The 14575-nt window shown below is 39.0% G+C and overlaps 1 protein-coding gene and 1 non-coding gene across 2 annotated transcripts in view; both read left to right on the top strand.

The window, feature by feature from the left end:
• Window positions 1–12557, top strand: part of Pli (E3 ubiquitin-protein ligase pellino) — a 32816-nt gene extending 20259 nt beyond the window's left edge. The window contains exons 3-10 of the mRNA XM_036818436.3: window positions 6753–6845; window positions 9236–9467; window positions 9831–10022; window positions 10087–10275; window positions 10334–10432; window positions 10700–10853; window positions 10924–11101; window positions 11175–12557. Of these exons, the coding sequence (XP_036674331.1) occupies window positions 6753–6845; window positions 9236–9467; window positions 9831–10022; window positions 10087–10275; window positions 10334–10432; window positions 10700–10853; window positions 10924–11101; window positions 11175–11301 (1264 nt within the window). The 3' untranslated portion in view covers window positions 11302–12557. The remainder of the gene's footprint in view (window positions 1–6752; window positions 6846–9235; window positions 9468–9830; window positions 10023–10086; window positions 10276–10333; window positions 10433–10699; window positions 10854–10923; window positions 11102–11174) is intronic.
• Window positions 12558–13273: 716 nt separating this feature from the next.
• LOC118877977 (U1 spliceosomal RNA) lies at window positions 13274–13438 on the top strand. The gene has a single exon (XR_005014578.1). It is a non-coding gene; the product is annotated as a U1 spliceosomal RNA (small nuclear RNA).
• Window positions 13439–14575: the final 1137 nt, after the last annotated feature.

Here is a 14575-nt window from a genome sequence, read left to right as displayed (position 1 = left end):
TTTCTAAGGCAGTTTTATTTCTAAAGAATTCGATTTTCTTCACCACAAGGAAAAACATTTTCGAGTGTAAAATGTGCTTCTTATCAAAGTCATAGTTTGTTATCGCAAAACAAAATAATGCATAAGTTTGAACTTATGACATCATATATACTGAGCTAAAAGAGTAGATGATGAAATTGTTGTTATAGCATATGATGCAGTACTTCAGGGTTCTTTTTTGCTGACCGTTCCCAGATCCATTTAGGGGGCAGAATAATTAAATGCCATCTATTGAGGAAACTGTGGAGATGATGGTGATGATGATGATGGGTGAATGGGCTATGGGTTTCCAAAGCAAATATCATTTCTATTGGACCTCTCATTCTCCACTGTTTATTATTTCTTCTATCCCATAAGCCTGTCATTAGTGCTATAATCACGCATACAGGCAGAAATAAGTCGTGCCCAGCTCAACCCAGCACTTGTTTATTAAAATTGCTGAAAGCAACGCGATAATGACGTTTGCTCGTAAAAAGCAAGAAATTAGCATATTCATGCTTTCATTAAGATGACAAACTGCAGGCGGCGATGGGAGCAGTTCAGTTCAGTTTGGGTTTTTATGTTACTGGTGCATCCCACCCAGGCAACTTGGAACCCAAAAGTGAGACAAAACAATGCTCCAAATCAGACCAGACATCGAGGTAATGGAGGCGACTACAGAAATAGACACACTCCACGACGAATGAAAAGCGAAACTATTAGCACGGAAATGGGAAATGTTTCTCCATCTTGGCTCCGCGTGGCTATTTATTTTTAGCCAAAAAACGAGGAGAAAAGAAGCAGGAACGGAGGGTAAAAACTAAAACGTCAGTCGACAAAGGAAAATCCATAAACTTAGAATCGTAATGTGGCCAAAGCTTAAGGAAATCCAACCACGCCATGATCAAAGTGTTCCGAAAATACTCTACCCAGCTAATGGAAGTTTTGAACTATAGACTACCAATGAAAATATCTTTTTTAAATATATTTATCAACTTAAAATAAAGATAAGAAATTTCCCCACTCGAGGGTATAAAAGAGTGAAATCTATAAGGAGATTAAATATAATATTTATATCAAAGTAGTTTTGAGGAACCCGACTTTAATAAGCTTATGCTAATACGTTTGATAAAATATATATTTACATTTTCCTGGGCAACAAAAATTTTAAAAATATTTAGCATACCTTTTTCTGACTTCAGTCTTTTGAAAAAACGTGCTCAAGAGCAGCTCAGACGTTTGCCTTTGGCAAGTAAACTAAATACGCTTTTTTCCTCTCGTTGGCCGTCTGTTTGTTTGTTTAATTTTAGTCAGCTTGGTTTTGGTCGCCTCGGTGCTGGACTAGTGCAAATTTGTTTGCCAAAAAAGCAGCTGGGAAAGGCAAACCAAAAAGCAGAGAAATATTGTTCGAGACGTGCCGCTGCATAGGCAAACAAAAAACTGGCAAGATCAGGGAGCAGTGCCGTACAAAAAAAGTAAAACTTCCATTGTTCAGTTTAGACAAATGTTTTTTACAAAAAATACAAGGCAAAAAAAAAATAAGAAAACAATACTATACCAGTGACACCAAACAAGCTTTACGAGTAAATGAAATTTCTGTTGATTATGTAACAAACTAAAAGTGAGTGAGAGACAAAGAAAGAGCTATCTTTATTGTTGTTAAGCTGGGCTGTTTAAAGAAAAGTGGTTAAGAAATTGACAGCCTGCTATTTGCATAAATGGAATTAGTGAGCCGCAGCTAACAAGGCCTAAAAAAACCAGCCCAGACCCAAAAACGTTTGACCCTGTCGGACCTGTGGTAATTATCAGTATCTCAAAGATACGAAATCCAGGGAATTACACTATCTCAAAGATAGTTTTCATTGTATCATCATTGTATTGTGTATCCTTACACAATTTAGGGAGTTTCAATTAAGAATATATTTTATAGCTTATTTTATTTTGTATTAAATATGAACGTATGTTTCTTTGCTTCCACTAGTTTGTATCTCAAAGATAGTTTTCATGGACTATTTGTTGATAAAGAATGTGCTTATAATATGCCCATGTTTATATGTACATTTTCCTTGGCTTGCTCTTTTTTTATGCTCCGCAATTTCGATGTTCTCTTCTGGCCATTCTTTGTGCTTGAATTTCGCTGGCAAAACGAGTTTTTTTTCGTGAATGTTTTTTGAAGTTGTCTCAATGAGAGTTTCATTCTTGAAATGCAAACAGCTGTGTGGCAGAGACATGTGCACAGATACAGATGCGAATATGGATACAGAGATGGATACACAGATACGGATACAGATACATCCACGGCATGTGAATGTGAATGGGCATGGGAAGCATGAGAAGAGCCCGGTATTTCGCCCATCAGCAAACCCAGGCACAGACCGCAAATTTAACCATAAAATATGGTAACGAAACACCTGCTCTTACCTGCAAAAAAGTGTCGTCTGTCCGCCCCTCTCACCCGAGTATCTGTGTGAGTACGCTGCCATTGTGTTCTACCCCCCTCCCCTCTTGTTTATTGTTTAATCTGCCATTGCACTTTGCTGGTCTTTGCAATTATTTGGCATGACAGCCGAGGGGCGACACTGCAGTTTAAATATTCTACATCTACTTCTACCTCACCCTGCTCTCAAATTTCAAATGGTACGAATAAACAAGAAGTGGAACTATCTTCTCTATTCTTCTGCTCTTCAACTATATATTTCTCCACTGTCGCCGCGTGTAAATAAAGCCACAGTCCTCTGAAAACTCACTCCACCTCCACCTCTGCTGTTGACAGGCAAACTCAGAGATTTATGAAAGTTATAAATATAGCGAACCAAGTCTCCCGTTGCCACCGAATCTGGAGCAAACGAAGAAGCAGATGCAGCTGCCACTTTATGCTGAGGACAGCCATCCGAATTTGATCGAAAACTTTGCCCGCAGAATGTTATTTTTAAAGTTTTGCTATCGTTGTCGCATTGAGTTATGGCATTACTTTCCTGCTTTGCTGAAGAGTACTACAAATAATGGGAGGATGTATTATGGTAATGTCATCGTTACCGACTACAATAAGTTACATCATGAGAACGGAGTCGGTTTGGAAAGTACACGGTGTTAAAAAAGATAGTATTCCTTAGTTTGGTATATATTCGTTTTCTTATAAGTTTGGTATATTTTGTAGTATTTTTAAGGGATTTTTAATTGAGAAGATCTGCATAGGTACTTTATGATGTTGAAGAAACCAATTAGGTTATTCAAGTTAAGGTCTCAAATGTAATTGTTTAACTTCTGTTTCCATTTGGTACAATAGTGGAACAATGTTCTAATGATTTCTTTATGGTCTGGACTAACTTAATACCTAAAAACTAATGTTTTTCCCAACGAAATCAAGAACTTTGATTCTCCCTCTGCACAATTGATTTCTGTGTTTCCATGCCAGCTGACCTTTGGACTCTTGGCGCCCCTGTCGCTTGTTGCTCCTCACACATTAGAACCTGTCATCCACAGACCCCCCATATAAACTCAATTAGAGGTGCAGCGAGACGCTAAAAGCCTTGGGAGACCTCATTTTGCGGGCTGCGCTCAGGTGGGCGAGCTAATCAAATGAATGCAGCGAATACGTGGGTTACTTTGGTGTAATAATCAAATTAATTTGCATAGGCTGCGACCCCGTGACATTAAACCATTTGTGGTCGCCCCGGTGGCAGTTTCAGTGAGTGTGCCTATGGTCAGGTCAGGTCGGTTGCCCTGATTTCAGAGCCCTACCCTTGATGGTTGATGGTTGTTGGTAACCTATGGCTGTTGTTGGTGTGTCCTGCTGCAGTTTTTAGCATTTAGCATTTTCAGCATGCAATCGAGCGGCGGGACGATGTTTGCCCTTTGCGTTAGTTTGAAAATTTATTGTAATGCGATTGTGTCGACCAACAACTATGGAGCGGTGGTCTGTTGTGGGTCTCGTTCTGGGCCGGTTGCATTGCATGCAAGGCAAACGAGCGAAAATCGATGCTACGAGAGCACTGTCATGCAACGGGGAGGTACCTGTACTTGCGTATAATGAAATACACTTTTACGCCCATTTCCCAGAAAATACCAGAGGCGGTTCTGCACTCAGAAAAAAATCTACTTGGCACAATGATAGATTGATTTATAGTTTAGGAACTTAAAGAAAAATTATTGCTTATAACAATTTGTAATGAATTTTTATCCAATTTAAGATAGTATTTTGTAATTTCTTTTTAATGATGCAATATTATTTGAATTTAAATATTTAAAAATTATTATAAAACATGTTCCAGTTAATTTAACATGGTATTTCTTATAGGTTTTCCTTTCTTTAACATTCTGAACCTTCACATACATTACTTTAAATTATTTTCTATATCTAAGGGCAACATTTTCTCTAAGTGCTGCGTAAACCCAAACACACAGACACGAAAATTGATTTCCCTAAACAACAGCAAAAGTACAAAACCGAAGCCGGCACCACAGATACAAATGCAAACACGAATACCAGCACAAACACTGGGGTCGCGCCATCAAAGATATCGTATCTCATGGATGCCCCTTTTTAGTATCTGTGAGTAACTCCATGTGTACGTGAATTCTTTTTTTTTATAGCGCACCATGTTTTCAATGTATTTCTTTTTTTGCCAACTTTTTTTTTGGTGGGGCTGTCGTAATGTGCTTGGTTTAGTTTTGAAATTGAAATGTATGCAAATAGTGGCATGTCGCCTTTGAAAATCGATAAATTCTTTGATGGCAGGGAGCACAGCTGATTGCATGTGAAATAGTCACGCAATGAATGGGACATGGGGGTTGTAGAACCCTCAAAACTCTTATATCAAATAATCAAGATCTATGCGATTTGTTAATGAATTCTCTCAGTCGTCAGACCCTTAAGGGAATGGTACTTTAGAATGGAAAATGTTTCAATTGAATGTTGTGTAATATGATATATGGATAATGGATTGTGTTGATTCTGTGACATGCCTTATGGCTACACGCATATTGTGTAAATATTTACTCCGATTCCAATTTTGATCCATCTCGACGTTTTGTTTTGCCTTGGTTTTTCCCTAAGTTTTTTTTTGTTAATTAAATTCAATTTGGACAGCAGTCAAATGACAAACTTTCATTATTATTGATCATGCTAGGCTTAATCAATTTAACCTAGTTTATTCTGGGATGCCGGGTGGGTGGTCCCATTGTTGGAGGAGAATAATTAATGCTGGTTGTGACTAATAAAAAATACTATCCATACTGTGAAAATAGATATGATGGTAGATGAAAGTTCTTTAACACTGAACCTGTTGATTAACGATTTTTAGTGAGTAATAATATCATTTTTCTTAAGAATAATTGCTTTTTGGTGTAGTCCAAGCTGATAATACCAAGTGAATTTCAGGGCTACTATAAAAACTAGTACCTAACTTTATAAACTTCCCATTTAAGTTGGTATAATTCCCTGTTAGCCAACTTTAAAGACCCAAATGTTGACGGCATGCTGTCCAGAGCTTATAGACAGGACTGTACGTCATGTCAGCTATGTCTGTACATATCTAAACAAAGTTGCAGCGCTAATTTGAAGCCAGCAAACAGAGAGTCAGACAGGGCGAGAGTGATGAGCATTTGCCATTTCACCTTGTGCAACCGCCAGCCACCCTTCACCCTTCACCCCCTGGCTGCCCTGCCCCACCACCCCCTGAAATTCTGTCTGCAGTGCACAACTTCAAGAGCCACACCCCCAAACCCCCTGGCCCCTTTTTCCCGACCATTCAGCCCACGCAAAAGGGGAGCAAGTTTAAATGCAACGAGCAAAAATCAATGCAACCCCAAAGCAGCCCCATGCAACCCCTTCGGAACCCCTTCGAAACCCCTTTTGGAACCCCTTCGGCACCTCTTCTCCCGTGTAGAGTACATTAAAAAAAGTACATTTGCCCTGTTTGTGAGTGGGCGTGGACCGGCGCCATGCTGGTTTATTAGATTGCCGTAAATAAGTTTATGATGTCTCCGAAAAAAGCTGGCGATACTTGTATTTAGATGTAATAAAAATAAAATGGGGCCCCAACTAATGAGAAATTCGTTATAGGGTGCAATTTTCCACTAATTTGGAATGTAATTAACCCTCTAATTATGCGATTACCTACAAGTTGTCGATGGTGCCAAAGTAACTTGATAGAAGGATAGAAGGTGGCACATTCCTAAGACTTCCAAGGGAAAACTAATCACACTTGGAGAAAAAACCCAAAATAAAATTAAAAAAATAAAAGAAATTTCTTAACGAGGAGAATGGTTTTTATAATTTATTTTTTTGTTAAAATAGTAAAATCTTGCTTTTGGAAAACTTGAAGAAAGACCAGTTTTCCATTGTGCACTGCAGCGGAGACAGAGCGGAGCCATTTCCTCATTTGAAATTCTAGAAAGCCAAGAAGTTGCAGAGTAATATATATGCACATATATATATATATATAGAGTGAAAAAGGGTGCCAGTGAGATGTTGGAAATGAGCAATTTCTTTGGCATTTACTTTGAAATTGTTTTGCTTTAGTTTTCTGCTGCCATTTTCCTTTTTGTTTCGGTCCCATTTCGCTACTGAGAAAACTTTTCCTTTATTGTTTTCCTTTCTTGCATAACATAATGGCTGAGCAGGGTTCTTGCAGGGTTTCCAAGCATTGTGTAAATTACCGAAAAATAAAAACCATAACCATCATGTGCATTTACATTAAATATTTAATATTCAATTCCATTTTCACTTGCAGCACCGACGGCACTGAATCTCCCATACTGGCTGAAGACGGTGGCGATGGTCATGACAAACCGCGATTGCGATACGGGGAACTAGTGATACTCGGGTAAGTCTATGGGAAATAATAATAACAATAGGGCACTACCTAAAGTACTTTGTTTGGGCCTGTCAAGTGCTGAAATGAGCACTTCAAGTCTTAGAGTTCTTTGTTCATTGATCTCAAGTATTTTATTCGAGGAGCTTTGGAATAAAACAAAAGGCAGGGTCAATAAAACACCGTATTCAATTGAGATAATTCCGTTTTTGCACAGCTGCCATATGGTAACAGAAATTACTTTCACTTTATTTATGTACTTGAAAGGATTTATATAAGAAACTTGAAAGATAAGGACATTTACCCTCTCAACATTTGGTTTTAAAAATATTTCAGTGTTTAATTGGTTGTAAATCCCAAAATATATCCAATCTTAACGCTTTGTATCTGTTGTAACACTTTGAATTATGTCACTTTGCTGATTAAAATCTAAGCGGCTTAAACATATTACCTACTTAACGATTCAAAGATCAAAGATTGCTGCCTAACCAGTTACATTCGACACCAAGCCATACGAAACCTATTATCGCTGTTCCTCACGGCTTCATAAATTAAGAATCACTGCACTTTTATGGGATCGGATCTTCAACCGAACCGCCTAAAAGACCCACCGATTCCAGCCATAAACTCAATCAGTCAAACGCAGCTTACAGAAGTTTAAGTGCCGGCTCTCTGTAAACATCGAGCTAGGCTAGCCGCATACATTTGATCTACGCAGCGGTCCGCTGGCGGAGATTGATGGTTCTGGCCAGCAGCTGGGACGGATGATTGTAAATCTTGATGGTCTTGACTGGACTGGACTGGGCCAACAGCCAAGCGCTTGACATTGTGCTGATTGGCAACGCTTTGCCGCTGACTCACAGGCTCCGGAAAAATACGGTCTCCATCTCCAGACTTCTTGAGTCATTAGCCGAAAGCGTTCCGAGTTTAAAGCTGCAGTCTGTGTTCTTTATGTCCCAGTTGTTGTTGGCATTTGTTATCTTAACACTTTTTAATTGCCCATAGGACAAAGGCATGGTAAAAAACTGGTAAAAATTAAGGGAGCGGAGACCAGACCCTCTGTAGTTCTCCATCAATTCCCCATTTATCATGACGAACAAAACCATGCTGGTCCCCCGAGCAACATGTGGTCACTCATTGAGGATTCCCCCATCCCCAGGGTCGCAAAGTGTCTGTGATATATGATAGACAACCGGACGATGATTGCTGGACAACAACCCACAGGAAAAGAAGCTCCGACACTTGAATCGTTGTCAGCAAATCTGAAACTCTAAATTGTTGTCATCAAAATGAGACATAACCAATTAACAAAGCAAAAAATAAACAAGAACTGTAGCCAAATGTGGGCATGAATACATAATAATATACATATAAGCAGAGCCTCATAGATATAAAGTTAAAGGTCAACATGTCCCGAGAGTTTTCAAGTGGCTGTAAACATGGATTGGATTTATGTTTTTCATTAGTTGGGTTCCCAGAATTTTACATCACGCATACATCTCCGAATAGATCAGTTCATCGGAGAAGATTTTCAAGAATTTCGGAAATTAATCTTTTACGACCGACACGGGAGATTGGAATTTTCCGGTATTATTCCTGAACAGTTTGTCAATGAATTCACATAAAATATTAATGACATTTTATGTCTGATAATTAAATGGAATAAATAGAAGTGTCAGGATAGATAAGAAAGATTATAGGACATGTCTGCGTTTCAGAATTCCAGACATTATTGGATCAAAATGACCTAACTTTATAGCTTCATAAAAGTATTTCTTTAAATCGTATAAGCCATAAAGCCATAAATATAGTTTTTGTACATTCAAATCAAAGAAAAAAAACAATAAAAAGTTGATTTTATTCGTTGTTTATATCCTTCCGAAATTCTGGATTTTCTAAGAACTTGTTGCGACATTTGTCGACTAATAACTCATAAATGATTATGTTGCTTATATCCGCTATAAACCAATTTCATAGTATTAGACATCTGCTCTGGGTGACCCTTAAGAAAATTAAGAACACTTTCTGGTCATAAACCCAATCGACCCAAAATCAATAATATTTCCATTTTCTAGAACTGACATCCATCGGTAATTACATGTTTTATGGCCTAGCTAATGTAGCAAAAATACCGAAATAACCCAGGGAAAACAAAAGCTAGCCCGCAATTCTTGTGAGTTATTAGTGGCCATTATCTGTGGGAGGCGGGGGAAGTGTTGCTGCCCACTAATTGTGTAAACATATGGCCGACGTCGAGGCAGAACTTGACCTATAAAACAAACGAATTATATTCGTTGAGCAATAATCCCGCATGCCAACGCAACTCTTATCAACTTGCCCCACATCTGTCACCAAATGTATAAAGTATCTCATACTGAATCGCTGTATCTGTCTCATTGCAGCTACAATGGTTACTTGCTACAGGGCGATCGCGGTCGGCGACGCTCCAAGTTTGTGCTTCACAAGCGGACGGAGGCGAGTGGCGTCAAGCGGTCCAAGCACTACATCGTCCAGTCGCCACAGACCTCGAAGGCCATCCTGGATGCCAATCAGCATTCAATCTCGTACACGCTCTCACGCAACCAGGCGGTAATCGTGGAGTACAAGGAGGACGCGGAAACGGACATGTTTCAGGTGAGACAGACACCCAATCCCCAAGAGCTTCGGTTTTTATGACCTGACTTTGATGAATGTTATTTGGCTAATTAGCCGTGGCCAATGGCCAGAAATAGTGCACCGCCGCCTGAGAAGGTCAAAAGTCTTCTCTGTTGACTTCTAACTTAAGCCCAGCCGGCCGGTCATTCAATATTTATATCGGCCTGGCAACCGAAGTATCTTTTCCTGAAGTGGCCTGAAGTGTAATGCCAATATTGCATGATTCGTCATTTATTTGCCGTCTGATAAATTGCCTTATCAGTTGCCCCGACCCTCACTTTCTATTCCCATCCCCATTACTCTCACCCTCGACTAATCATGATGATTGCTCTGCTCCGCCAGGTGGGACGCTCCTCGGAGTCACCGATTGACTTTGTGGTAATGGACACGCTGCCGGGCGATAAGAAGGATGCCAAGGTGATGCAGAGCACAATTTCTCGGTTCGCCTGCCGCATTCTGGTCAACCGCTGTGAGCCTGCCAAGGCGAGAATATTCGCCGCCGGCTTCGATTCGAGCAGAAACATATTCCTCGGGGTAAGTCAGCTGTCTTGGCTAACTCCTGCTGATTCTAATGAGCCACGAACTTGACTTTGCACAGGAGAAGGCCACCAAGTGGCAGGACAATGTGGAAATCGATGGCCTGACCACCAACGGTGTGCTGATTATGCATCCCAAGGGTTCATTCTGTGGCGGCAATGCCAAGTGCGGCCTCTGGCGCGAGTGCTCCGTGGGCGGCGATGTCTTCAGCCTGCGGGAATCGCGTTCAGCCCAGCAGAAGGGTCAGCCGGTAGGTTCAATTTGTTATCCTGTCAAACGGTTGATTAAAATTTATCATTTTCCCCCAGATCTATGACGAATGCAACATCCTGCAGGATGGCACACTTATTGATCTCTGCGGCGCAACATTGCTCTGGCGTTCCGCCGAGGGCTTGCAGCATTCGCCGGTGGGTATCCTTGGAAATGTAAAAGGATATATGTCAGTGGTGGCCTATAGAAGTGGAGCTCATGCTCAGTTAAACCGCTGATGTATACTGTGTGTGTGTAGACAGAGCGATGGCAGAACAGCGGCAGATGTATATCCTATCCCATGGGCCGCCTGCGCTGCTTCTGTTGACCACCACTGCTATATATGGATTTTTGACAACTAGAAAATCCAATCCGGGACTAGAATCACCTCAAGCGAACCAGAACTAACCTCTTATTAATTACAGACCAAACACGATTTGGAGAAACTTATCGATGCCATCAACGCCGGTCGTCCACAGTGCCCGGTGGGCCTGAACACGCTGGTTATACCACGCAAAGTTAACATTGGGGATCAGGTGAACCAGCCTTATGTGTACTTAAACTGTGGCCATGTGCAGGGTGAGTTTCAACGCTTTCTTATATGTATGCTTGGAAAAAATCTATAATTTCACTCGATTTACTCCGACAGGCCATCACGATTGGGGTCAGGACGAGAATACTGGCGCCCGCCGCTGCCCCATGTGCCTGGAACTCGGTCCGGTGGTTACACTGTGCATGGGCCTCGAACCGGCCTTCTATGTGGACGTGGGGGCACCAACGTACGCGTTCAATCCATGCGGACACATGGCGACTGAGAAAACTGTCAAGTGAGCAACTTTATAAACTATTCTGACTGAAATATGACTCTACTAATTGATGGTTCACCTTCGATTCTTGCAGATACTGGGCCAATGTGGAGATACCGCACGGCACCAACGGATTTCAGGCCGTCTGTCCCTTCTGTGCGACGCCCCTGGATGGAGCGACTGGCTACATAAAGTTAATATTCCAGGATAATCTAGATTAAATATAAATATAATACATAAACGCGTGTATTTACGTCTATATAGATACTGTAGTAATTGAAAGATGTCCAAGTTTGAAGCAGGCATTAAAACTAGGCTTTATTTATTATCATTAATTAACATTTAAATGCAACAGAAAGCGGAAACAATTTCTGAATACTGAATTAAACAAAAAAAAAACACACAAAAGGAGAATGAAAGGAATCGAAGTGAAATTTTGTATCTGTTGTGTCTCTGGCTGCTAGAGTTTTGCACTATTCGATTGCTACTATATAATTGCAGCATTATGTTTAGCAAATCAATGCGATTAATTACGAAATTAACAGACTCGCTCCCCAACTACACATTACACACCCCATTCCCTGATCGAAATTGCATGTTAATGCTTCATGTTTGGTTCCCCCGACTGTATAATGTAAAAATTATTTGAAATAATGAAAGCAAGGCATAACAAACGTAATGATCAGCAGCCATCAAGCATACGAATTAATGGAAATTGCATAATTGTAAAAGTTGAGACCGAATGTAAATCGCAGATATATTTATAGCCCACCACGGGCAAGCCGCATAAATTGTGTATAATTGTGTAAAAACAAACAAGATTTGAAATGTAATCGTTGAACCTAATTATTCGCAATCAATTGCAACTACCCAACATTGCTGTGGGTCGGGCAACCAACCCATGAACAGCAATAACATTTACGTATTTCTCACCAAATCTAGAGCTTACATTTAGAAAGATGAATTTTCGAGGAGAACCTAACACAATAATAAACAACAATTAAACTTCAGCAAGTGAAAACATGGTAAAGCATTATTCTAAATAACAAATAATAATGAAAAGCGAAAACAAAAACAAAAACCGTATGAACAACATGTACAGTTTCAAAACTCTGTCAACAAATACGTATGAAAGCGAATTCATGATATCGAACGCGTAATATGATAGCATTATACGTACATATGTCTAGATCTATATAGGTTAAAATATATCTGCAGCGATCTACGTGTGTTGATATTCATTTTCTGCCCAAATCGCATTATACATTACTAAGTTAGTTAATCTTACACCTTATTATTATACATTACGATTATTTGTATTATTATTTTGTATGCATTAAACACGTCTGTGTGTTCATTAAATGTTGCGCCGCGGTGTGTTAACAAATCACAGCATTGCAAAACAAAAACAAAACAACAAAATAGTTCATAATAAATACAAAATGTAAAATAAAAACTTTCTAGCAATACACATAAATGATTCTCTGCGTACTTATTTATGCATTTCGGGATTCGATATTATTGGTTTTGAGATAGTTGTGGGGTTAACTTCTGTGTTAAGTTATTATAAAATCTAAAATGGATTGCTTCTCTAGAGCAGGAACAGTTAAAATTTATGTTTTTCTGAGGACGGTTAAAAGAGTTTCCAGAAACCTGTTTATGATAAGATAATACAACAGCTATTCCTTTTGAGATAGTTGTGGGGTTAACTTCTATGTTAAATTATTATAAAATCTAAAAAGGGTAGCTTCTCTGGAGATGTTTATAAGAGTTTCCAGCATCTTATTTATGATAAGATAGTACAACAGCTATTGCTGGTAACATAATTAATCTTTTTCCGGATTTTGGAACCTTGCTTTCCAGATCTTACATTACAGTAGACCTGTTTTTCGCTGTTAAATAAAAACTTTAAGAAGTTGTGGCTTGAAATACCTTGGCATTCAACTTTAAAGCTGAAAAGAAAAGAATCTAAAAGCAAATACATTTACTTATGGCTAAGAATAGAGAGAGAACATTTGTTTACCATCGGAATCGCCTCAGCTGGAACTGAACTGTGGACCTTCTACTGCGCATGTTAGTACATTTTGTGAGGCATACTTACAGGGTTGCATTATCTCGCCACGCGTTACTTATAATTCCCAACTGGTTCTAGCTGCTCTGGCATGGAAACCCTACTGTCGAGCGGAGAAAAGCATACTTACCTGGCGTAGAGGTTAACCGTGATCACGAAGGCGGTTCCTCCGGAGTGAGGCTTGGCCATTGCACCTCGGCTGAGTTGACCTCTGCGATTATTCCTAATGTGAATAACTCGTGCGTGTAATTTTTGGTAGCCGGGAATGGCGTTCGCGCCGTCCCGACATTAATAATAAATTTAAAACACTAAAAATAATATAGTTGTCCATCTGTAGATACAATTTTAGAGAAGACAAGAGAGTAGATTTTGTCAGTGAAAAAGTATTACCATTCCTTTTCTCTTTATCACAATGACGCGAACTTGTATCATCCCCCCACATAAAAATGAGAACTACATGTTTTCTTTTCGGAAATTTATTTGTAGAATAATTGTTTTTGATCTTTTTTACGCCCTTTGCTTTTTCTTCTTGAGAAGCTTCTTATTATTGACATCAATCTTTCAATTCTCTACCATTTACTTGAACTGGCCAATATCATGGCAAGCTATTGTCAATCGGGTTTATTTTTGCGGGATCTGTTGCGATCTATTAACATTTAAAAGTGGATTAGTTTTCTCTGCGCCCTCTTAGCCTGCGACTCATGCATATCTATTTATTAAATTGGAGATTTGAATGCGAGTTGCTTTTGATTTTGTTTTTTTTTTTTTTTATTATTTTTAATGAAAGTACTTCGTTTAGGTAATGCAGAAAAATGTTGCTATCTAAGTACGAGATGTTAAGTTATAATCGACATGGAAATTTTTATGTTGGGATATTCTTTGAAAGTCATATTCTTGCCTTTTGTTTAATGTAAATATGTATATGTATGTATTTCAATTGAATATAAAGGTGTGAATTTATTTATAAATCGTTTCATTTGGTTACCATTTTCATTTGTTTCGATTTCGTTTAATTTTTATCTGGACTCTTGTGCGCTTAGCTGCATTAACTATACAAAAATCAATTTGACTTATAAGCCTGCTCCAGACCCTGTCAAATTTCAATATCAAAACTCTCCATAGTAATATTTTATGGATCCATACACTTTTCTGTATCTTTGCCTGAAAATGTACATTACTACAGCAAAGTGGCCCTTAATACGTAAACTTATAGAGGAAAAGGAAACAAAGGATTCAAAACAACAGAAACTTAACAAACATTAGTGTCCAATAGTTTTTTATACATTTATACTTTTAGGAAAGTTAGTTCTCTTACTTAAATTAGGTCATTTAATGTGGATCCTTTAGCCCTGGCAATAAAGTTAATTGTTCTGAATTATTTTAGCTTACGCCAGGCCATTGTCCAAAATTAATGCAAACAACTA

Source organism: Drosophila suzukii, chromosome 3 (assembly GCF_043229965.1).
Source record: "Drosophila suzukii chromosome 3, CBGP_Dsuzu_IsoJpt1.0, whole genome shotgun sequence".
NCBI classification, from domain to species: domain Eukaryota; kingdom Metazoa; phylum Arthropoda; class Insecta; order Diptera; family Drosophilidae; genus Drosophila; species Drosophila suzukii.
The sequence above is the reverse complement of the archived record's forward strand: the minus strand, read 5'-3'. Positions and strand labels throughout refer to the sequence as shown.